At 35.0% G+C, this 22,196-nt stretch overlaps 5 protein-coding genes, 1 long non-coding RNA gene and 1 other non-coding gene across 10 annotated transcripts; 2 read left to right on the top strand and 5 right to left on the bottom strand.

Moving 5' to 3' along the window:
* The first annotated feature begins 850 nt into the window (after positions 1 to 850).
* LOC111454088 (DPH4 homolog) lies at positions 851 to 2,710 on the top strand. 2 transcript variants are annotated; one of them, XM_023095390.1, is made up of 2 exons: positions 851 to 973; positions 2,044 to 2,710. In XM_023095390.1, exons 1-2 carry the CDS (start codon positions 878 to 880, stop codon positions 2,602 to 2,604), a joined length of 657 nt encoding a protein of 218 aa, XP_022951158.1. In that variant the 5' UTR covers positions 851 to 877; the 3' UTR covers positions 2,605 to 2,710. The 2 variants fall into 2 exon arrangements, with proteins under 2 accessions (XP_022951158.1, XP_022951159.1); XM_023095391.1 differs by having other exon boundaries at positions 878 to 973; positions 2,036 to 2,710.
* Positions 2,711 to 3,877: 1,167 nt separating this feature from the next.
* On the bottom strand, positions 3,878 to 5,785 carry LOC111454090. 3 transcript variants are annotated; one of them, XR_002712371.1, is made up of 4 exons: positions 5,676 to 5,785; positions 5,536 to 5,566; positions 4,745 to 4,874; positions 3,878 to 4,252 (listed from the first exon to the last, which is right to left on the bottom strand). It is a non-coding gene; the product is annotated as an uncharacterized LOC111454090 (long non-coding RNA). The 3 variants fall into 3 exon arrangements; XR_002712370.1 differs by having other exon boundaries at positions 3,878 to 4,874; XR_002712372.1 differs by having other exon boundaries at positions 3,878 to 4,918; positions 5,676 to 5,755.
* Positions 4,925 to 6,114, top strand: LOC111454089. The gene is made up of 2 exons (XM_023095392.1): positions 4,925 to 5,395; positions 5,479 to 6,114. Exons 1-2 carry the CDS (start codon positions 5,231 to 5,233, stop codon positions 5,935 to 5,937), a joined length of 624 nt encoding a protein of 207 aa, XP_022951160.1. The 5' UTR covers positions 4,925 to 5,230; the 3' UTR covers positions 5,938 to 6,114.
* Positions 6,115 to 6,181: 67 nt separating this feature from the next.
* Positions 6,182 to 8,356, bottom strand: LOC111454085 (succinate dehydrogenase subunit 5, mitochondrial-like). The gene is made up of 4 exons (XM_023095387.1): positions 8,104 to 8,356; positions 7,135 to 7,439; positions 6,590 to 6,775; positions 6,182 to 6,445 (listed from the first exon to the last, which is right to left on the bottom strand). The coding sequence occupies exons 1-4, from the start codon at positions 8,279 to 8,281 to the stop codon at positions 6,389 to 6,391; spliced, it is 726 nt and encodes a 241-aa protein (XP_022951155.1). The 5' UTR covers positions 8,282 to 8,356; the 3' UTR covers positions 6,182 to 6,388.
* Positions 8,357 to 9,605: 1,249 nt separating this feature from the next.
* Positions 9,606 to 9,756, bottom strand: LOC111454775. The gene has a single exon (XR_002712507.1). It is a non-coding gene; the product is annotated as a U4 spliceosomal RNA (small nuclear RNA).
* Positions 9,757 to 10,578: 822 nt separating this feature from the next.
* LOC111454082 (patatin-like protein 2) lies at positions 10,579 to 13,344 on the bottom strand. The gene is made up of 7 exons (XM_023095382.1): positions 13,192 to 13,344; positions 12,925 to 13,106; positions 12,633 to 12,810; positions 12,367 to 12,531; positions 11,392 to 11,694; positions 11,141 to 11,313; positions 10,579 to 10,666 (listed from the first exon to the last, which is right to left on the bottom strand). Exons 1-7 carry the CDS (start codon positions 13,321 to 13,323, stop codon positions 10,579 to 10,581), a joined length of 1,221 nt encoding a protein of 406 aa, XP_022951150.1. The 5' UTR covers positions 13,324 to 13,344.
* Positions 13,345 to 17,198: 3,854 nt separating this feature from the next.
* Positions 17,199 to 20,648, bottom strand: LOC111454478 (patatin-like protein 2). Its single transcript, XM_023095970.1, has 7 exons — positions 20,520 to 20,648; positions 19,806 to 19,987; positions 19,535 to 19,715; positions 18,845 to 19,009; positions 18,470 to 18,772; positions 17,429 to 17,607; positions 17,199 to 17,360 (listed from the first exon to the last, which is right to left on the bottom strand). The coding sequence occupies exons 1-7, from the start codon at positions 20,646 to 20,648 to the stop codon at positions 17,252 to 17,254; spliced, it is 1,248 nt and encodes a 415-aa protein (XP_022951738.1). The 3' UTR covers positions 17,199 to 17,251.
* Positions 20,649 to 22,196: the final 1,548 nt, after the last annotated feature.

Genomic DNA, 22,196 nt, shown 5'->3' with positions numbered 1-22,196 from the left:
ACAATGATCCCAATTAGTTTAATCCATCCACAAAATTTTTGGGTTGAGTTGGTTGGAGTTCAGAAAGTATGTTAGTTCGTAAAACGTATATTTATTTACTTTCAAACATTTAATAAAGATTTGCCATTCGAAGTCAATATATATTTTAAAAAATTATTTTATTAGAGTTGCGAAAGAATAAATAATTATAAAATTAAATAAAAATAGAAGATATTGTAAGCAATTTTTTTAATTAACAATTAATTCGAGTTGAATTGATTCATTTTTGTTGGATGAAAGTCCCATGTCGGTTAATTTAGGAAATGATGGGTTTATAATCAAAGAATACTATCTCGATTGGTGTGAGATCTTTTGGGAAAGCTCAAAGTAAAGCCATGAGAACTTATGCTCAAAGTGGACAATATCATACCATTGTGAAGAGTCGTTCATCTAACATGGTATCAGAGTCATGCTCTAAACTTAACCATGTCAATAGAATCCTCAAATGTCGAACAAAGTATTGTGAGCCTCGAAGTCGTAGTCAAACAATGACTACTGACTAGTGTTGGATGAAAATCCCACATAATTTAGAAAATGCTCAAACTGAACAATATCACAGTGGAGAATCATGTTCATTTAACAATTTTGACGAATAAATTATACATAAAATTTGTATTTAATTGAACCCATTTGAACTCAAACAGGTTCATTGCTCAGTCGAGATCAAATTTTTTTCCGGATATAGAATTTTATGAAATCCCTAAATTATGATATTTGGAATAATAATAATGAAGGGATAGCCAAGCCCATCTTCAGCGGCCCACCTTTGAGTGGCCCATCTTCAGCGGCCCATCTTTCGAATAAATAAAATAAAATAATAAAACAACCCCTCTGCCTTATGCCTTCCATCGTCACGCCTGCTCCCCGTTCCGTCGCGCTTAGCGCCGTTGCCGCATTCCTTCTCCACCGATCTTCTACCTGTCGTCGGTCTCAGGTATTTTCTCTCTCCCCCCATATTTGTTTCATTTCTTACAACGGATGAACGTCTGCAAGCTCAAACGAATCCGAAAATCGGTTCGATTCAAAATCGATTTTGCCTAATCATTAACATTCTTATGATCAAGATTATTGGTTTCGTTATTTGTTTAGCCAAAAACTATAGAAACCGAAGCTTCAGGATTCTGCTAAATGATAGTTTATGCGAGGAGAGAAGATCGAGTGAAATGTCCAGTAAGTGTATGCGAGTATAAATCTTAACAATTCTGGGTTTAGTGGTTTGCTTTTATGAACTGTTTAATAGAGCTACGCTACCATCCTTTAGTTTGTAAACATTGAAGTTATTGTGTATTTGAAATCGTTGACAGCCCTTTAATCTTTGAGAACAAACTATCTCTGAGAAAAAAAAAAACTAAAAGAAAACTTCCTAACAGTACCTTAATGGTATTTATGCGGATTTGATAACCATTTTGATTTCTTACCTTTTATGGATCATAGATTTATCTTTCGTCGTAAAACATTTGAGTTCGAAGCTAAATTTAAAACTAAATAGTGATATGACAAACGGAGTGTAATAGCCCAAGCCCACCGCTAGTAGATATTGTCTTCTTTGGGCTTTCCCTCTCGAGTTTTCCCCTCAAGGTTTTTAGAATACCTCTGCAAGGAAGAGGTTTCTACACTCTTATACACAATGTTTCATTCTCCCCCCAACCGATATGGGATATCATTATCTACCCCCTTTTGAGACCCAGCATCCTTGCTGGCACACCACCTCGTGTCCACTCCCGAACCTAGTGTTTGGCTCTGATACCATTTGTAACAGCCCATGCTCACTACTAGCAAATATTGTCCTTTTTGAGCTTTCCCTTTTGGGCTTCCCCTCAAGGTTCCTAGGACGCATCTGATAGGGAGAGGTTTCCACACTCTTATAAAGAATGTTTCGTTCTTTTCTCCGACTAATGTGAGATATCACACTAAGTTAGTTTGATTTTAGGAATTTGATATTATCTATTCCATCAATTGTCATTATGCTTATAATTTCCGTTGCACATATCTCAACGTGTTTAGAAATTGAAGCCATTGCAAATGAGTTCAAGCAGTGGCTCCATTGGTGAAACTTATTATGATGTACTGTCTTTGAGAGAAGATGCTAGCCATGACGAAATTCGAGCTAGCTACCGGTCTGCCCTCCTTAATTTCCACCCTGATAAGTTACAAGCTATGTGCCAGAAATCTCATCCAGACGACGTTGTGGGAGAACGATACTTCAAGGTGCAGAAGGCTTGGGAAGTCCTCGGCAGCTCGATGTCTCGTGCAGCTTATGACAGAGAGCTCCAAGCTGCCAAAGGGGATGCAATGGGTGCAGAGAGCATAGGCTTAGAGGATATGGCTGTGGAAGATAAAGGTGAGGTTGTAGAACTCTTTTATCAGTGCCGCTGTGGTGATTACTTCTTTATTGATTCTGTGGAGTTGGAGGAAATGGGATATCCAATGTTGAGGATTGGGAGTAAGGTTTCCTTAAGGACGTTCGATGCGTTGCCTGCATCTATTGTTTTGCCGTGTGGTTCGTGTTCTTTGAAAGTTCGTTTGTTAATCGATTCGGGTTCGTGTGCTTCAATTGATTGTTGAGTTTGAATGATTGAAATCATATTGCTCTGTTTTAAGCTCCATGGGATTTCTTTCTTGAATGATTGTGATGTTTGAGAGAGAGTTTATGAATATTTAGTGTTCTTGGTGGAGTTTGCATGGGTTTTCGTAAGTGGAAGTCGAACCTCACGTGTTGGACTCGTTCTGGATATAGCCCTATTTAGATTAGTTCACGCTCCCCTATTGGTGAAAAAATTTCTACACAATTATCTTGCAACGCTCGCCCATGCCATGACACATACATGTGCCACGTTGGAGAGCCACCCCATGTCTCCCCTTATATACATTCATATTTGTTCTGAAACTCATACGCATCAAAATGACAATGAGTCACGAGCCAATGTGAAGCGTCTATCTGATGTCTGATTGCACTAAACTTAGGTCCCTCTAACACCACGATGATACCATCACTTTTGTTCTTGTTTGCACCTTAAATTGATAATCTTTCACTCTTCTTGGTGTTCTAGATGATGCATCATCCTCTTCGATTGTACATTATACTTTTCTATCTTGCCCTTGATATGACCTAAGGAGCGACAACATCATGCTATCATTACTTTGTCTGCAATGCAAAAGTCGAAATGCAAGTCATAGCCTATTTTTTTTTTCTAGTATGATGGTGGCACTCTCCGCATTTACACTAGACATCATTCTCAATAAACACCCTTATACACCTTTGAATGGTATACAATTAGAGAAACGGCGAAATAAGGGTTTGGGTTCTTATCATAGTTTTCAGTATACAATTAGAGAAACGTCGAAATAAGGGTTTGGGTTCTTATCATAGTTTTCAATATACAATTAGAGAAACGTCGAAATAAGGGTTTGGGTTCTTATCATAGTTTTCAGTATCATGTGGTAGCATAATTATCGTCTTATGATGATCATTGCCAACAGAAGACCTTTCATAGCTTTTTGGGCAGAGATTTTTTCTAACTTAAGTCCTAATATTATAGTCTTTGTTTTTTTCTTTAAAAAAAATTATTTACCAATTTGATCCGAATAAAATTAAAATTTAGTCTCTATAGTTTATATTTCCGAATCAAAAATTCTAAATGGACTATTTATGAGAGTTGAATCGAATTATAGAGACTTTTGACGAGATTTTATCAAACCTTCTAATTTTTATAATCATAGAGACTTAGTTCTAATTTTCTCCGAACTTTATAGTGATAATTACAATTTAACCAAAAAGAATTGATAAGATAATAGAAGACCACGGTTAACAAACTTAATAAAAACGACAATACGACAATACAAGCATATAACTCAACAAACTAGAATGGACAAGTCATCATTTTTCTAAAAATTCTAACACAATTATCAAAGGTTATTCTTTTGTAACAACTAAAAGTGAAAAAGAAAAGTAATTTTTTAAGTCAAGAATTACCTAATAATATTATTCTCAACTTACTTTAAGATAAGATGTCTCTGTCTCCATCTCCATCACATCTTGTAGGAATAAATTTTCAGCAATATCATCTTGGACTTTAAGCATAGCCGTATGAAGATGCTTTGCCTCACGTAACAAGCATGATGGAGAACAACTCAAAATTCGCCATCAATAAACATATAGCTGCTCCAACAGAGCATCCAATAAGCACTTCCTAGTCACGAGTCTTGGGAGAGTCTGGTTATAATTACTTACCGTTCAAACGAACAGCCTAACGAGACGAGTCTCATTTAATGCGCACCACCCACCACCACCATGTCCTATCCAGTCACTTTTCTAGAATTTAATATCTTACGAGTTTCCTTACAACAAATATAGCAGAGTATGGTGGATTGTCTCGTAACAACAATCGGGATGCATGCAAACTATTTCAGACCCTTACGAATATCCAAAAACAATAATTGATATGGTATAGTTATAGATTTGCTGTTCTAGATTTTCTAAAAGCCAGTTTTGATATCAATTTCTAAGTTCTCTTTGAATCGATACTTCGGTTCAACATCAAGTTTGATTAAAAGAAAAAGAAAATCAAGCCACTTTATCTACTTATACCCAGTGGTACTAAATAAGTTCAACATCAAGTTTGATTAAAAGAAAGAGAAAATCAAGCCACTTTATCTACTTATACCCAGTGGTACTAAATAAGAACAGTATACGTAAACAGCATACCAGATTGAGACCCGACTTTTAAAGATCGGTTGATTTGGTTTCGTACTCTTCTCTCCCATGAGCTCGAACAGTGGAACTGGCCGATCTTGACAAAGTTGTCAAAAGTAGGAGATATTGGTTGGTTAAATGTCTGAAATCACCGAAATCTTGAGCATTAAGTGAGAGTCCAAATGCCTTAAAAAGTAGGTGTTAGATTAGCACATAGCATGGCCAATTAATATTCAAAGTAATGTAAAGAGAATGCAGTGTGAGCTTTCAGCTGGAATCTCTAGTGCAGTTCAACATCATTAGTTGGAGTGTCGTGTGTTCCTTCTTACTTTATCTTTACACCTAAGGATTAGAAAGCGTTATTTTCAATAAGCTGAGAAGGCACCGTAAGAAATGGAGCCATTTTGATCCCTAAAGTGGAGCGGCAGTAAGGTGCAATTACTTCTCTATATATGTCACTGGCTCGTTAAAGGAACTAACAAATCCAGCCTCTCAAATATGGGGGTCTTTTATCAAGAAGACCCACCAAATCCTTCTAAGAAATCCTTTCTAGCAGCTGCTTTGAAGGATGCATTTTGCAACTGCCATACTTTTAGCAGACAGCTACCGAATTCAAACGCAGAGGACAAATATCCTACGAGTGACTTCGATGATGAAGAGGAAGTACTCACCAGCTAATTCTTTTGTTTTCTCTTTCATCTTATATGAAATCTGTTTCTCTTAAGTTTTTTTTATCTTCTTCTCAGGAAATTGTATCAGAAATCAGAAGTCGAGCAATGGAAAAGTTGAGACGAAAGACTAACCTGTCGGACAGCTTTTCCTGGGTTTTCTCACCTGCAACCAAAGAATTGTATATAACATCAATGGAGATTGAGAAAATGGGTGAGTCTAGAAATGAAGATAACACAGGAGATGAGTTCTACTCAGTTCAGAGTTTTCTCACATGTTGTTCAAGTGCTGCAACCAAGGAAGCATTCTTTTCTGTGGAGGCCAACTTTTCCCGAGGTTCGAGCTTAAATGGTCTTGATTTTGTAGACGAAGATCTCAAGAGGCACACTGCCTTGCAGGAACTTTGTCATTGTGAAGGATGGCCGTTCGGTCTTTGCAGGAAGGCACTGTTCGTTCCTCCTCTGCCCAAGTCGCCATCTGAATCTTGGTCATGGAGTAAATGGAATAAAGGCACCAAAGTTGTAAAGACATATTGATGTCCAAATCCTGTGCTAAGTTTCATTTTTGTAGAGGCAATGTTGGGAGTGAAGAGTCCAACAGACCTCCTCCAAGCTAGTCGTCTGATTATATCCAATTTTCACCTCTTCTTTACTTCATAAACATATGCTTTAACACTTAAGTTATTAACAACAATTACGAAGTTACTGTAGCAATAATCGGAGTTAAGGTCGACTCCTCCACAGATCACACAGATCGATATAAAACTCAGAAATGCAAAAATTTAGAAACTGACGATATAAACTCGTAGAAGAAACCGAATAATTGGTAAACAAATGAGGATGTTAAATTCTGTTTACTCATTCCTCAAGGTGAGATCTTATTCAATTGCCATTAACTCCACGGTTAATTGGTTTTGAGAGAAGATGCACAATAAAACATTGAAGAACATACACTCAAACTAACGGAAGCTTGCAATTACAGCCAAATTTATGCTCTTTGCTCGACATATGACCCTGATAGACCAGAGGTTCCCAGCACAGAAACCTGTCATAAAACAAAAAAGAAAACATGGTAAACGAAACCAAATGATCAATGTCATTTATTAGAACAAATGTGTGGACTGTTTCCGAAGCAACTATGCAATGAAATTTATGCTCTTTGCCAGATTACATATCGGAATTTGCGTACCTTTCCCCACTCAGATCCAAGGCCACTGCATCTCATTTTCAAGTGAATCATCTTTGTTCCCAACTCTGTTTCCACTTTCTTTTTCAGATAGTTTTCCTCGGGACCAAATGCATCCAAGTAGGCAGTATAGCGATCATGAACCGTCTGTAGTGCATTCTTAAGCTCATTGGACAAAGGCTTAACATCCTGCAGATGGACTCAGAAGTTTTTACTCGATAAAAAATGGCAGAAGAAAATAACTTAGGCCTCATTCAATAACCATTTCGTCTTTAGTTTCTGTTTTTTAAATTTATGTTTGTTTCCTCCCAAATTCTTTCTTATAGTTTTCACAATTTTAAAATAAACAATTTAATTTAGAGACAAATTCCAAATACTTTTTAAAAACTACTTTTTTAAGTATTCAAAACTAAGATTTTTACAAAATAGATAACAAAAAAAAAAAAAAAACACTCATAGGTGGAAGTAGTGTCTATAAGTTTGATTTTTTCAAGAACTAAATGGTTTCAAATGGGGTTTTAATTTGATAATTCTATAGTTTCCAATACCTCGCCGCTAAGACCAATGCTATCATCAATTTTCATTTTCAAGCTGGTAAGTATACCACCAAACTCCTCGGCTGCTTCAGCTGCTCGGAAAACATTTTCCACAATTTCCTTTCCGGCCTCGTCGTTGGTGCTTCCAGATAATGCTGCCTTCACATCATAGACAACAGGCTCAGGAAGGTTATCCCAACTTGCGGCCATCAAATCCTTGAAAGCATTCTGAAGCTTGGAATCTTCAATTGTAGGCATATGAACTACATCAACACTAAAAAATCTAGCATGCCCTACGCCAGATAGATAGCCACAATCTGCAGAAATTTACCAGATGAAACATGAATATGATATCTTATCAAACATTATAATACTGAAAAAAGAATTGAAGTGTCTATGTAGATTGTTCAGTCACTCTAGATCATCGTGGCAGGTTGGGGCAATAAAATTTGTACAACGCATAATTGCTGCACAGAACATGTTGAAATTTTTACCTTCTCCCATGGATCTTATCTTTTACGAATTAATCAAACTATATGTTTGCTATCAGGAATGATATTCAGTTTTGGAAAGGTAAATGACTTCTAAAACTTCATTTGATATTCCTTGCTCTCCTATACGAGATTGATTTTCTTGCAATTCTTACAAAGGCATTGCTTAAATTTTATATTTCACAACAAAATTATCTACAAATTGCAGACTGTGAAGGCTTCTCGCACAGTCGACTTCATGATAAATATTAATACAGCAAAGAATATAGCTATTTACTGTACAAATACAGCAAACAAAACTTTGAATTGAAAGAAATACATCTGCATGTACACTCGACGAAGGAAGAAGCATCCACAAGTACATCAACAATCATTAAATAAAGAACAGTGCATAACTTCGTCAGAAACCCCACACTTCCGTGCAAAATCAATCCGGAGACATTTGAATCTATAAAACAAAATTACGAATACAACAAATTAATAGGAGTACCATAAGAAACTCTCAGCGGAGAATCTGAGAAAGAAGAACGAGGCGACGATATATAGGAGAAATTCCGAGCGGCCTGGTAGTAACTTTGCAGTAAACTCCGGTGTCGGACGCCGGCGATGCTGTAAGATCCGGCGCGGACAGAACGCAATAGTGATCTGAGAACAACCATTTTCTCCATCGCTTTCGCTTTTTCCTCGGACTGCAAAATTGAAAGCCAACTTCGGAGGGTGAGGGTGATGGAATGAATCGAAACGATGGGGGAAGAAAAAAACAAGAAGGGTAAATATGTAATTACACACTATACATTGACACCTGTCACTCTCAACTTCTACTTCATTTGTTTTTATTGTTGGGCCATTAGGCCATGGCCCAATCATCGCATTTTGGATAAGTTTTTTTAAATTCATTTATAGAATTTGATACATTCTTTAATTTTTTTTCTTTTATAGAATTTTAATTTTAACTAATATCCTAAATAAATAATAGATAAAATGCAGATTACCCTATCTTCGACAAAAAGAATTGTTTGCTACGGATGGTCCAAGTCCTTTTCTGACCTTTAAAAGAATAAAAGTAGACAGGGGAAGGTCGGATGATATAAGAAAAATCACCCCTGAAGCATGAAAGAGCATTGAGCGGGAGCAAACCTTTAGCTACTAGATGTACCGACCTTTTCCTCCTTTCTCCCATAAAGCTTCCCTTCACCCAGTCTCATATCCAATTAGTAGAGATCGAGATGGGAAGACTCAAAAAAAGACAAATGTGCATTTCCTCTCTGAATCGAGAGGTATTAGATCGAAGTAACATCATTCATGTATTCTAATTTCAGGGCATTAGTGCCAATTAGCAGTCGCTTTTTTTGGAAGGCGAGGTACTTATGTGTGATCACAGATTCCACCGTAGGTGACAAAAAAGGAAGCTTGGTTGAAGTGGAATAATCTTCCGGTCCAATGAGCGTATATGCCTCCTTGGCCTCCGGCTTCTAGCCTTCTTAGCTTTGCTACCCCGGCCCTGTGGGGGCAGCAATTTTGGCGGAGGAACTTTGTGATAGAATCTCATTTTGTTGGCATGTAGTCATAGTAGCTTGCTTCCAAGCCACTGCAATAGATGCACATGTGGTCATAGTAGAGTCGGGAGTCGGCTTAGAATGCCAACGACCCACTAGATGTGCATGTGGTCATTAGTAGAGTCGGGAGTCGGCTTAGAATGTCACTGTTCTATACAAAAAGACGACCTGAAGTGGTCTTTGCACTGCAATTGATTATTATTCTTTTAAGCCATTCAACCTCGACTCTCCTCTTAAAATCATTTTTAAAAAAATGATAACAAAAAAAAAAAAATTGGTCTAAGACTTATTATCAGATTAGAGTTAATGTAAAGTAGGCCATTGAATATTAACAATAATTCAGTAAAACAATATAATTTACTTATATTTTATCAAATGTTTAAATTCAAATAATATAAATTGCTTTTTAATGAAAATTTTGAACTGAGAATTGTAGGGCTTTACCCCGAAGGGAGCCCTTCCAGAAATTCTCGAAGGCCTGAGCCAAACCCAGGCCTAAGAGGGGGTTTGGAAATAGTTTTCAACCAGCAATTGACGCGCCTCGGTTAGAACCTCACTAGCTGCGTCATTGCCCCAAGCGCAAAGATGGTTATTGCCCAACACTTCGCTTCCCTTTTATAGCCCGATTGCAGAGTTGCACGTTCACGTTTTCCGATGTGGGATTCAGAAATACCAAGCCCAACCCCCAATAGATTTGTCAGATTAACCAATTCCATAATTTAATGCAAAAGGTTTTAAACAATTCGATAATTTAATTATTTTGTTTTTGAAAATATATTTAATTCCTTCACAACTTTTTAATAAAATTAATTTTGTGAATATTTTGCTCAAAAATATCCTGGTGACAATAACAAAAAAATTCCTATAATACATAATATAATTTAACTTTTTTTTTTAATTAGTTAGATAGATGGTCCAAACAACTCGAATAGAGTTCACACAACCCAACTAGTTGGATGTCCCGTTGTTCTTTCTTTTTTAATTATTTAAAAAACCCCTACTTATCTACCATAAATATTATATTAATAACTAAAATCTCGTAAAGTCAAAAGGTTAAACATTCATAAGCCATACTGCATCATTAATATTGGTTACCTACATCAAATATTCTCAATTTTCGTAATAATGTTTGAGTTGGTCAGATTGGTCGGGTTGACCCAAAAAAAAGTCAACTCTCAAATCGACCCAAAATTTTATTTTAAAAAATTCAAGTTAATCTAAACGAAAAAAAAAAATAAATAAATCTTAAACAAGCACAAATAGAATAATAATCTGATTAATCAAATAATACACTCAATATTTGTATATTCCCGAATGGGATCTAACGAAATAATGTTAATAATAAAAATGAGTTATTTATTTATTTATTTATTTGTAAATAAATATAATTTTCATAATATTAAATCTTCTTATTCGACGTTTGCAGGTGGTGCAGCCTTCCCGTGAGGCGACCTCGCATGGCGTAGCCACCTTTCTCGGGACAACATTTTTGCAAACCTGCATCATTAAATTTTAAAACTTTTTTTATTTTATACAAAAAAATAATAATAATTAATTAATTAATTTTAATTACTTAAATAAATTTCAAAATATTGCATTTTTATTTCTAAATTTTATTCCTAAATTTTGAATTTAGTTTTCATTATATATTTTAACATTTTACACCTTAGACCTTCAATTTTTACTAATTTTTACTATTTTTTTTTTGTCATTTCTGTTAATTAGTTGATTTAAATATTTAGTTTCACTATATTCCATAGCTCATAAAAATTAATTTAAAAAATTAGACAATCCTAAACCCTACACCCTAAATCGAGGACGAAAAAGATGTAATAATTTAAAATTTAGGGTCTAAATAGACATTATATTCAAAACCGAGCAAAAATGTAACGTTTTGAAACAAAGACTAAATGAAATCTAAACTCGAATTTGAAGTATCTATAAAAAGGACGGTGGATGTAATTTTTTTACCTTGTAAGAGCTTGTTCATTAGTTTCAGCATCAGTAGCTTCAAAGACACCGGTTTCCAAATTGACTCTAGACACGGGTTTCTTCAACAAATTTTCACCAACCCCAACAAGATCATCCAAGTTCTTCTTTGTGGCTATGTCCACTGACGATACCACGTTGCTCAACGTATCGTCCTATAATCACAGTTCACTCAAACATGACAATCCACCGAAATGTCAAAACAAGAACAAGAACAAGAATAAGAACAAAACCTGAATTCGAAGATAGTTATTTTCACAACGAAGGGCTTTGAACACGACGGAAAGATGAAGATCGACCATATCAGAACTTGCATGAGAAAACACGTCGATGATCGGCGTTGAACCGCTAGCAGTCAGCCATTGCAACAGCCCCCATTTGGCTGCTTTCTCTGCTGTGTACTTCATTTCATCTTTTGGACAGCCAGTTCCCAATGATATTACCACAAATCTTGAGTAATCGGTTGGTTTTATAGCAAAGAAATCAGGATTTCCTTTCAATGCCTCCTTTGTCACCTCACCCATAGCCAACAATGTCTGCATGTTTTTGATTTATAACTATATTTGGATTTATGGAGGTTTCGTTGTATTTTTCAATTTTAGAGTATTATTTTTAAAATTTTAAGCTACGATTCGTTAGTAGTCGTTATGTATTTATTAGTTATGGAAGTTACAATCTTTCAATTGACAGTTACTAAATTAGGGTTTCGGTTTGAAGTTAATATACACGGTGTTATAGGCTTTTTTATTTTCGAAATTCAAGTTGTAACACTCATGTTTCCTATGGAAATATTAAGGTATTAGGGGGAGGAATCAAATTTTCGAAGCTACCGTAAAACACGAACAGGCCACTAATGGTACCCCGATGTAAAACAAACAAAAAAATCCTACTTTTAGTACGATGATCTTGGATATTAAGATGAAAGTTGCTTAATATGTTTCTTAAGCTTCCTTTTACATTTCTTGTGTTTAGATTTGCATGTTAGCGTCATTCGAATAGATTTGATCAAGCTATTCTATAGAGTGATGCGAATCACGAGCATAAAAACGAGTTTGATCTTAATCATCAAGGTAATCAATTCAAAAACTTTTCATTGGGTTGATTCTTATCGTTTTGTAGTTGGATAGTTTAGATTTAAACGTTTTGTTCTTCAAGAAGATTGTTAGATCGAATTCTCGAGAGTTTCATATCAATAAACCCATACATACCGGATTATTTGCAGCAACACCGCCATCGACGAGGTTAAATTCCCGATCGTTACCATTGGCGATGTCTCGAGTTTTGAAATGATGAGCAGGAAGATAAGTAGGTGCAGCTGAAGTTGAAATGCATATGTCGGCGACAGCCGCATTCAAACAAGGTTTGTTCTTGAGCTGAAAATGTCATTAAAAAAATAATAATAATAACATAATGTTATGTTTATTAACTCCAACAAAATTTGAGCTCTGTAAAAAAGAAGAGTAAACAAAGAAACCTCGTAGCTGGAGAAGATGGTCGGTTGAAGGAGCTTGATGTCGAACGTGGGGATAACAACGTTGGTTAATGTTTGCTGCAATTTTGTGTCGCCTAGCTTTTCCTTGAGGAGCTTGTGGAGATACTTCCCATTGTATTTTGGACCCGATAGAGCTTTGATCATCTTTCTCACTCTCGACCTACTTTAAAAGTTTCAATAATATTTTTAAATTAAAAAATAAAGTATTATGGGTTACCTCCGGAACGAACGATAAGGGTATTTTTGGAATAAAAGTATTTTTAAGACAAAATACCGTTTTTGGGGGAAGATCTTAGGACAATGATCGAGGTAGAATTCTTTGATGTCTTTAGCTGAAAACAAGGGACGGTTGTTTTCATTTGGTGTAGTTAACATGGCGGTCACCAATCCACCCGTACTTGTTCCAGCAATCACATCGAAATAGTCTGCAATTCTTGCATCATCACCGTCCAATTTCTACATATTTAAAAAATTAAATGATTATCAAATGTGGCCCAGTAAATAAAATGAGTGAATAACGAGCATATCACTGCATCGATACCTGAAGTTCAGACTCTAGAAAATTCAAGAGGATTCCCGGGATAAGCCCTCGAATTCCTCCTCCATCAATACTCAGCACGGTTATCAGGTTTCCAAAAGTCGGGGGTTGCAAGGAAACGTTGGTGGGATCCATGAATGAATATTGAAAAGATGAAGGACTTAGATACAAATATGTATAATGTTTTTGGAGTATTATGTTTTGGTATTTATAGAAATCTTTGAAACAAGTTAAAAAGTCAACGGAGTTTGAACTTTGAATGAAGTGATAAGGTTTCAACTCATTTACATTGAAAATAATCACTTTTTTCTTTTCTTTTAAATGTTTAATAACTTATGACGTCAAAAATTTAATATAAGAATAATTTATTAAATTTTGATATCTATCTGATTTTTTATTTTCAATTTTTTAAAATTATGCCTTTTTGTTACAATTTTTTTTATAATAATTTTATTTTTGTATTAAAAAAATATTGGATTATTAATTAAATTTAAAAAATTTAAAACTATCTTTAAAAATTTTAAAAATTCAATATTATATATAAAAGTATTTTTATAACATATAAAGAATTTTCAACCCAAAGATAAAGTCTTAAAAATTTAGAAATAATTTAATGATTTGATTTTCGTAAAGGAAACAAATTCCAGCTGTCATTACTTGCATGTTGCATGGCCACGTAATATTTTTCAAGTATCTTAGTTATGTAAATCCTCATTTAATAGACTGGAAAATGATATTTCTAAATAAATAAATAAATAAATAAACTAATGGGCCAAGTTGGTTATTTAGAAAATTAAATTTTAGTTATTAATATTTTAATTAAACCTTGTGGATGGCCAAAAACTTTGGTCCAATTGTTTAAATATTCAAATCAATAAAATAAAATATTGAATTTGAGATACAATTATATTATTTCTTTTAAATTTCTACGATTATATTTATTGAATTAAATAAAACTATGATAATCTTTTGGGTTGTTTAGTAAATTGCCATTTTCATACGTTGAAAGAATAAAATCGAGAAACTGCTCTAAGTTCACTCCAGTAGATATTATTTTCTTTGGGTTTTTCCTTACAGACTTCTCCTCAAGCTTTTAAAACGTGTCTACTAGGGAGAGGTTTCCACATCCTTATAAATGGTGTTTCGTTCTCTTCACTAATCGATGTGGGATATTACAATCCACCCCTCTTCAAGGCCTAGCGTCTTTTCATTGACACTCGTTTCTTTCTCCAATCAATGTGGGACCACCACAAAATCCACCCCCATTCGGGGCTAGCGTCTTTGTTGGCACAGTTCTCCTCCCCAATCGATGTGGGATATTACAATTCACCCCTCTTCAGGGTCCAACATTCTCACTGACACTCGTTTCTTTCTCCGATCAACGTGGGACCCCCACAAAATTCACCCCCTTCGGTGTCCAGCATCCTTGCTGGCACACCGCCTCGTCTACCCCCCTTCGGGGAGCAGCCTCCTCGTTGGCACATTGCTCGATATCTGGCTCTGATACCATTTTTAATGGACCAAGCCCACCACTAGCAGATATTGTCTTCTTTGGGCTTTCCCTTTCGGACTTCCCGTCAAGGTTTTTAAAACGTGTCTAGAGAAAAGTTTCCATACCCATAAAGGGTGTTTTGTTCTCCTCCCCAACCGAGGTGGGATATCACATTTTGTCTTCTTCAATTAATATAAATTTGGTCGATATCAATAATTCAAAGTTTTTTTTTTCTTTTTGATTCAGTTAACGTGTAAAAAATTTGAATCTTTTATTAAACTAATAGCTTCCCATCTCAATAAAACAGTAATAATAATAATAATAATAATAATAATAATAATAAATAATAGCTCAACAAAAAGCCGTCAGCTACTAACGTCATGAACAAAAACGAGCAGCCTTGACATGTTCTCTGTTTATTGTTTTGGTCAACCCTTATCCAATTGTGTTAATTGACAGTCAAACATTTTACAACATCACTCATTTTAACCATAAATATAGGAGATTTTATTTATTAATTTTTATTAAAAAACGATCGATAAAGATATCCTCTTTTACTTGTATACGTTCACACAAGTCCCTAATAACAAACATCGATCTCTAACTCAAACCATTCTAAAGTTTGAACGGTTTATTTTAATTGAAGTATTCTAAAGTTTGAGCAAGATTTTCAACTCACTATAAGATGTTTTCTTGTTACCGAATCGAAAGGAGCATGTCTAAATAATTGGTTCTTTTTTGTCTCAGCTATTTACAATCTCGATATTAACTTGAGCGTCAGTGTGTAGGTGGCTTAGTGTCACAATCACACTCTTTTAGCAACAGTATTGTATGACACTTGTTCTAACTCAGTGAACAAGTAAATCACGATCCAAGTGAAGGACAAGACACTGTTTCTTATTTACAAGCAGGTGGTGTGGAGTGGTCGAGAGGATCGACGAACCTGAGAGAGCGAGCTAGAATCTAAGAAGACGACAAGAACTTTTCTCGACCTAATCTTTAACCTTGAGTCACATTTTGAGACAAAATGTATTTATAAAACATGAGCGAGGAAATGAATTGAAAACAGTTTGAAAGAAAGCACTTTAAATGTCAATTGCATTGAAAACCAGTAGACAAGAGAGCTTACAATCGTGGTCAACGGAGGGTTGATAACTACTTGATTCCTATAATACATTCTGAGACATTTCATATTTGACAACAGTAATATATGAATTTACCAAAGTGTCATACGCACATAACTTATAATAATAAAATAATATAACATGAAAGCAGATAAAAATGTTTGGTACGACATAATTATATTATTTTGTTCGGACATTATTTTCACTTTAGCTATGACAACAAATAATTGACTCAATATAAAGGAAATATATAATTCAAACTCTTATAGTTTAAACAACATGAAAGGGAAGCTTGTAAGTTAATACAATAAAGAATAATAAATAAAGGATTAATTTTATTAAATGACATCATTTATTTATTTATTTAAATAGTCAATTGAGTTCCTTTGAAATTGGCAGCTTTTCCATGAGAAGACCAGGCAAGGGAGAGCCGCCTTTCATCCGACAGCCGTTTAGGAAAGCTACAACGAGAGAGACAAGTACGACATGTCGTTTATTCCAAAAGGCAACCTTGTAGCTAGACAAGATGTCGAACGTTGGAACTACAACGTTGGTGAGTGTTTGGTTTAGCCTTGTATTTTGCCTTCTAATTTTTCATTATTACAAATTTTTTTAAATTATTATTTAGGGTTATTATTGCGGGACTGTGACTCGAGTTTTTTCGCATGTGTGCGAAAAATTGAACTAGGGTTCCCGTTTTAAGTTCTTTCTCTTCGAAATCCAAGTTTCAGTGTTGTTTCCAACGAAAATATTGAAGGTAGCTTTTTAGAACCGTCCTAGAAAGCAAGCAAAAACCTATCGATGAGCGAAACCATCGAATTAGGAGCATTCCTCACAACAATGTCAAAAAAGTACTGACCGCTGCCATAACTTTTCTCCTTCTTTCCTTCTCAATCTAGGTTCTTTTTCCCTGTTTGGAGACCACAAGTGTCATTACTATCAGGGATGTTCATTTAACCTATCGAGACCTGCCTCGAATAAGACAGGGAAGCTACGTTTAAATGGTGAATGAGAAGAGAATTTTTCTTATTAACTAAATAGAGACGAAGACGAGGATTATATGTTGAGTCGGTTTTAGATTATTTCAATAAAGACCTATTCTCCAGGCTTAGAACAGGTCAATTTTATTTTCTTGTTATTAGTGGAGCGAGTTGAGTCGTGTCCTGTAATTCCGTTTTTTCTGCAATTTTTGTATTTCCTGTAAAAAGGCATTGGAACCTATGAACAAAGACAGATCATTCGGGTGCATTTGTCAAGTCTCTGAAACTTACCGTTATCATTATATTCTCTATTCTCGACTAAATGAATAAAATCTTTGAAACAAATACGAATTTTATTTTTTATTCCTTTCTAAAATGATAACGATAATGATAATCATCTAAAAAACTCGCTACAATATAAGAATGATAATGATGTAAAGAGCGGTGAAAAGTGGAAGTTTTTGAATTCAATGGGCATCATGAGCTCCATTTTCCAATTTGAAGCTTGCAGCAGCTCTTCCATGGGGGGACCTTGCATGGCGGAGCCGCCGCTCATCGGACAGCCGCTTGGCGAATCTGCATGAGAAGAACCAGCGGTTAGCAGTTAAAGCAGTTATTAAGTAGTTGAGGGTTTAGATTGTTGCCTTTTAAGGGCTTCTTCATTTGTTTCTGAATTTGAACCACAATGCTCAAAGATTCCGGTCTCCAAATTCACCCATGAAACCGGCTTCTTCAGTAACCCTTCTCCGATCCTCACAAGTTCGTTAAGATTCTTGTCTGTTGCCACATCTACTGAGGATACCTCGCTCTTCAACGTGTCATCCTGTCGGTTTGTAAATTAATGTTTATTTTTCTTTTTTTTAAAAAAAATTAAAATTAATATCTATTTTGTTAGGAATCACCACTCTCTACGATGGTATGATATTGACCACTTTGAGCATAAGCTCATGGCTTTGTTATGGAGCCCTCGAATAGCCTCCCCTTACTCGAGGCCCGACTCCTTTCTGGAGTCCTCGAACAAAGAACACTCTTTGTTCGACACTTGAGTCACTTTTTACTACATCTTGGAGGCTCACAACTTCTCCCCTTATACGAGTCTCGACTCCTTTTTTGGAGTTTTCGAACAAAGTACACCCTTTGTTCAGCACTTGAATTACTTTTGACTAAACTTTCGAGACTCACAACTTCTTTATTCGATACTTGAGAATTCTATTGGCATGGCTAAGTTAAGGACATCCCTCTGATACCAATGTTAGAAATAATAACTTTCCCAACAATCCTCCTCTCGAACAAAGTACTCCCCTTAATCGAGACACGACTCCTTCTCTAAAGCCCTCGAACAAAATATACCTTTTGTTCGACACTCGAGTCACTTTTGACTACATCTTCGTGGCTCACAACTTCTTTGTCCTACGTTTAAGGATTCTATTAACATGACTAAGTTAAGGACATGACTCTGATACCATGTTAGAAATCACGACTCTCCACAGTGGTATGATATTGTTCACTTTAAGCATAAACTCTCGTGTCTTTGCTTTCGGCTTCCCGAAACGGCCTCAAACTAACATAGATATATTCTTTACTTATAAATCCATGATCATTCTCTAAATTAGCTAACGTGCAACTCCCTTCCAACAATCATCAACACATTTCATTTATAAAATTGAACGTCTATAAAATTGAACCTGAATACGAAGGTAGTTTTGTTGGCAACGGAGGGCTTGAAAAATGACAGAAAGATGAAGATCGACCATATCCGAGCTTGCTTGTGAAAACACGTCGATAATTGGGGTGGAGCCGCCGCTGGTTAGCCAGTCCAACATCCCCCACTCCGCCGCTTGCTCCGCCGTGTATTTCAATTCCGCCTTCGGAGCTCCGGTCCCTAACGATATAACCAAAAACCTCTTGTAGTCCATTGGCTTTATAGCATAAAAATCCGGACTTTCTTTTATCACCTCCTTCGTCACTTCCCCGATCGCCACCAACGTCTGATCACATTCAAACTACAGTTCATAAAACTATCAAATTTAGAATGAAATGAATATATGTTTCTTACTTACCGGATTGTTCGCAGCAACACCGCCGTCAACCAGGTCGAATTCCCTCGTTTCTCCGGCGACACCGCTCTCAGTTTTAAAGTGATGAGCTGGAAGATAAGTTGGAGCAGCCGATGTAGCTATGCAAATATCCGACAAGTATGCATCTAACGATGGATTCTTCTTCAACTGAAACATTGACCAAACAGTGTTCATATGACTCGAGAACTCGATCAATCTCGACTATCGACCTAACCCAAATCTTAAAAATTGGGTTCGCTTAAATTTTTTTTCTTTTGTCTGAGTTGGGTTTAATTTTTGAAAAATCAAACATTCGACTCGGTTGCGGGTTGATATTGTTTTGGTTGGGTCAATCGAAAATAGTGTCACAACCCAACACAACCCTACTTTTAAAATTATCACGAAAAATAAAATTATTTAACGTTTATAACTGATATTAGTGATGCATTGTGAGTTGTGAATGTTTAATATTTGAACTTTATAAAATTTTATTCATAAACGTGTGTACGTTGAATAAGTATGATTTTCTTAAATTTTTTAAAAAAGAATAAAAGAATAATCCGACAACTCAAGTCAATTCAACTACTTAAAAAGGTGACGAACAAATTGCTCGGGTCACTAACTCAATCAACTCAAAATTTCGAAATTTGGAACCGATAAAATAAAATTCCGAATTAAGAAAGAAAAAGCAACCTGGTAAGTAGAAAATATGGTTGGCTGAAGGAGCTTGAGGTCAAACGTGGGAATGACAACATTAGTCAACGTTTGGTGCAATTTCGTGTCGCCCAACTTGTCCTTTACAAGTTTGTGGAGATATTCGCCGTCGTATTTTGGACCAGACAGCAATTTCAATATTTTGCCTACTGCCCATGTTCTGTGGCAGTGTCGATACGAAACGAATTATAAGGACTAAATTGAAATAAATTATAGGGACTAAATTGAAATTAAGAAGAATTAAACGAACCTGTTTTGGGGAAAGATTTTGGGACTGTGGTCGAGGTAGAATTGTTTGATGTCTTTAGCAGAAAACAAGGGTCGGTCGTTTTCATTTGGGGCAGATATCATGGCGGTTACAAGTCCTCCCGTGCTTGTCCCGGCGATCACATCGAAGTAATCCGCAATTCTTGCTTCTTCGCCATCTAATTTCTACAAAATCGACAAAGAGAATTATTTAACGACACATTAAAAATAGGCAACATTTGACCATGTTTATGTATCACCGTCTCACTCGTTCTCCTCTCCAACTAATGTGAAATCTCAGAATCCACTTCCTTAAGAACCCAGTGTCTTCGCTAGCACACCGCTCGGTGCCTGCCTATGATACCATTTATAATAGTTCTAGCCCACTGTTAGTAGATATCGTCCGCTTTAGCCCGATATGTATCAACATCAGCCTCACGATTTTAAAACACGTCTTCTAGAGAGAGGTTTTCACACCCTTATAAAAAAATATTTCATTCTCCTCTCCAACCAAAGTGGGATCTCACAGTAACTTACCCTATCGTCAATTTGGGTAGTTTTCTATGAACGTTATAACTAAACCATTAAAAAATTTATGACCCAATTTAACAAATCGATAAATAGATATAGAGATGTCATTTTGAAAACACGAAATTTCACGAACCATCATGAAGTACATGTTACAAGTATATTCATAAATAAAACAACATAACAGTACCTGAAGTTCAGACTCGAGAAAATTCAAAATGACTCCAGGAATGATTCCTCTAATACCACCTCCATCGATACTCAGGATTGTAATAAGGTCACCGAAAGTCGGGGGTTGAAATGGCACGGTCGTTTCCATGGGTAGTAGAGAGTAGGTGTTTAAATTAGTAAGCAAAAAGGGGTTTTTGTGTGAATTATTTGATGCTTGGATGGGGCTATTTATACACATTCATCCCTTGAATTGGCTTTGGGTATTTGGTAGAAATTTCAAAAGTTTTTGTTTTCCACTTTGGTTGTTTTTTCAGTCATTTAGTTGTGAAAATGAATACAATAATGTTTTAATGTGTGAAGCTATATTTATTAGGTAAGAAAATCATATTAAGATGATAATTTTATAATTGAATAAGTCATATTAATATAATAATTTTTTAATTTTATTTATTTATTTATTATTTTTATTTTTATTTTTATTTTTATTTTTATTTTTATTTTTATTTTTATTTTTATTTTTATTTTTATCAATTTGAGCATAGTTCTGCCACTTATACATATTATCATCTCGATTAAAATATTAAAAGTTAAAAAGATTAAAATATTAAAAGTTAAAAATGGTACGCAATAAGAAAAAAAATTCTATTTTTCAAAAACATAGGTAAAAATATGATATTATTTTTAATCAGTTAAATATGTTAGACGAACACGACTCTCCACAATGGTATGATATTGTCCATTTTGAGCATAAGCTCTCATTGCTTTACTTTGGGCTTCTAGAAGTCCTTGTACTAATGGAAAGAGTATTCTTTGTTTATAAATCTATGATCATTCCCTAAATTAGCAGATGTGGGACTGTGAGACTTTCATCATCCAACAAAATAATTGGTTATGAATTTGGAGATTTGTTTCAGATTTTTGAATTTTAATTCTTTTTAAATTCATGAAACAAATCAATTGATTCTTAAAAATTTTAAAATTTTAAAGATTAATTAGAGAAAATTGAAAATTTTATTAAAAATAAAATTAAAAGTTTAGAAACTTATTGGATAAGATCACACGGCCGTTGGAGAGAGGAACGAATCATTGCTTAGAAGCGTGTAAAAACCGCTTCTTAACAAACAACAGACATGTAATCGAGAAGCGTAAAAGGAAAAACCCGAAAATTATATGTATCAAAATTTATGGAGAAAAAAAAATTGGTATTATCTTCAAGCAAGAGTATGGACCAAATTCCAAGACATTAACTCCAAGTTTTGAACATCTTTACATACTTTTAATGCATTCTTCACAAATTACTTTTGAAAAAGTCCACAAAACCCATCACTTCCTTAGAATTGTCCTCCGTGATAACGTCAAATTTATCGACCAATTAAAATGTTTCGTTTAATTTTTTAATTCTCGTCAATTTGAGCATAGCTGAGTAGATGAAATATCAAATATCATCTTTAAAATATATAATTTAAAAAAATAATTTTCACCAATTATTTTAACTACTTATTAATTATACTGCTTGAAAATATTTACATTTTTCTATTATTCTTAATAATACGGCTCGGTAACAGATCGATTCTTCCAAAACATGTCTTGTTCGTTCCTCTCGTAACATTCTGAGTGGCAACACGAGAATATGGAGATTTAAACTTTTAGTCTCTTAGTTAAAAAATGATATGTTTAAATCAGTTGAACTATGCTC

This window comes from Cucurbita moschata, unplaced genomic scaffold, assembly GCF_002738365.1.
Source record: "Cucurbita moschata cultivar Rifu unplaced genomic scaffold, Cmos_1.0 Cmo_Scf00016, whole genome shotgun sequence".
Lineage (NCBI taxonomy): Eukaryota > Viridiplantae > Streptophyta > Magnoliopsida > Cucurbitales > Cucurbitaceae > Cucurbita > Cucurbita moschata.
This window is presented reverse-complemented; position numbering and strand designations above follow the sequence as displayed.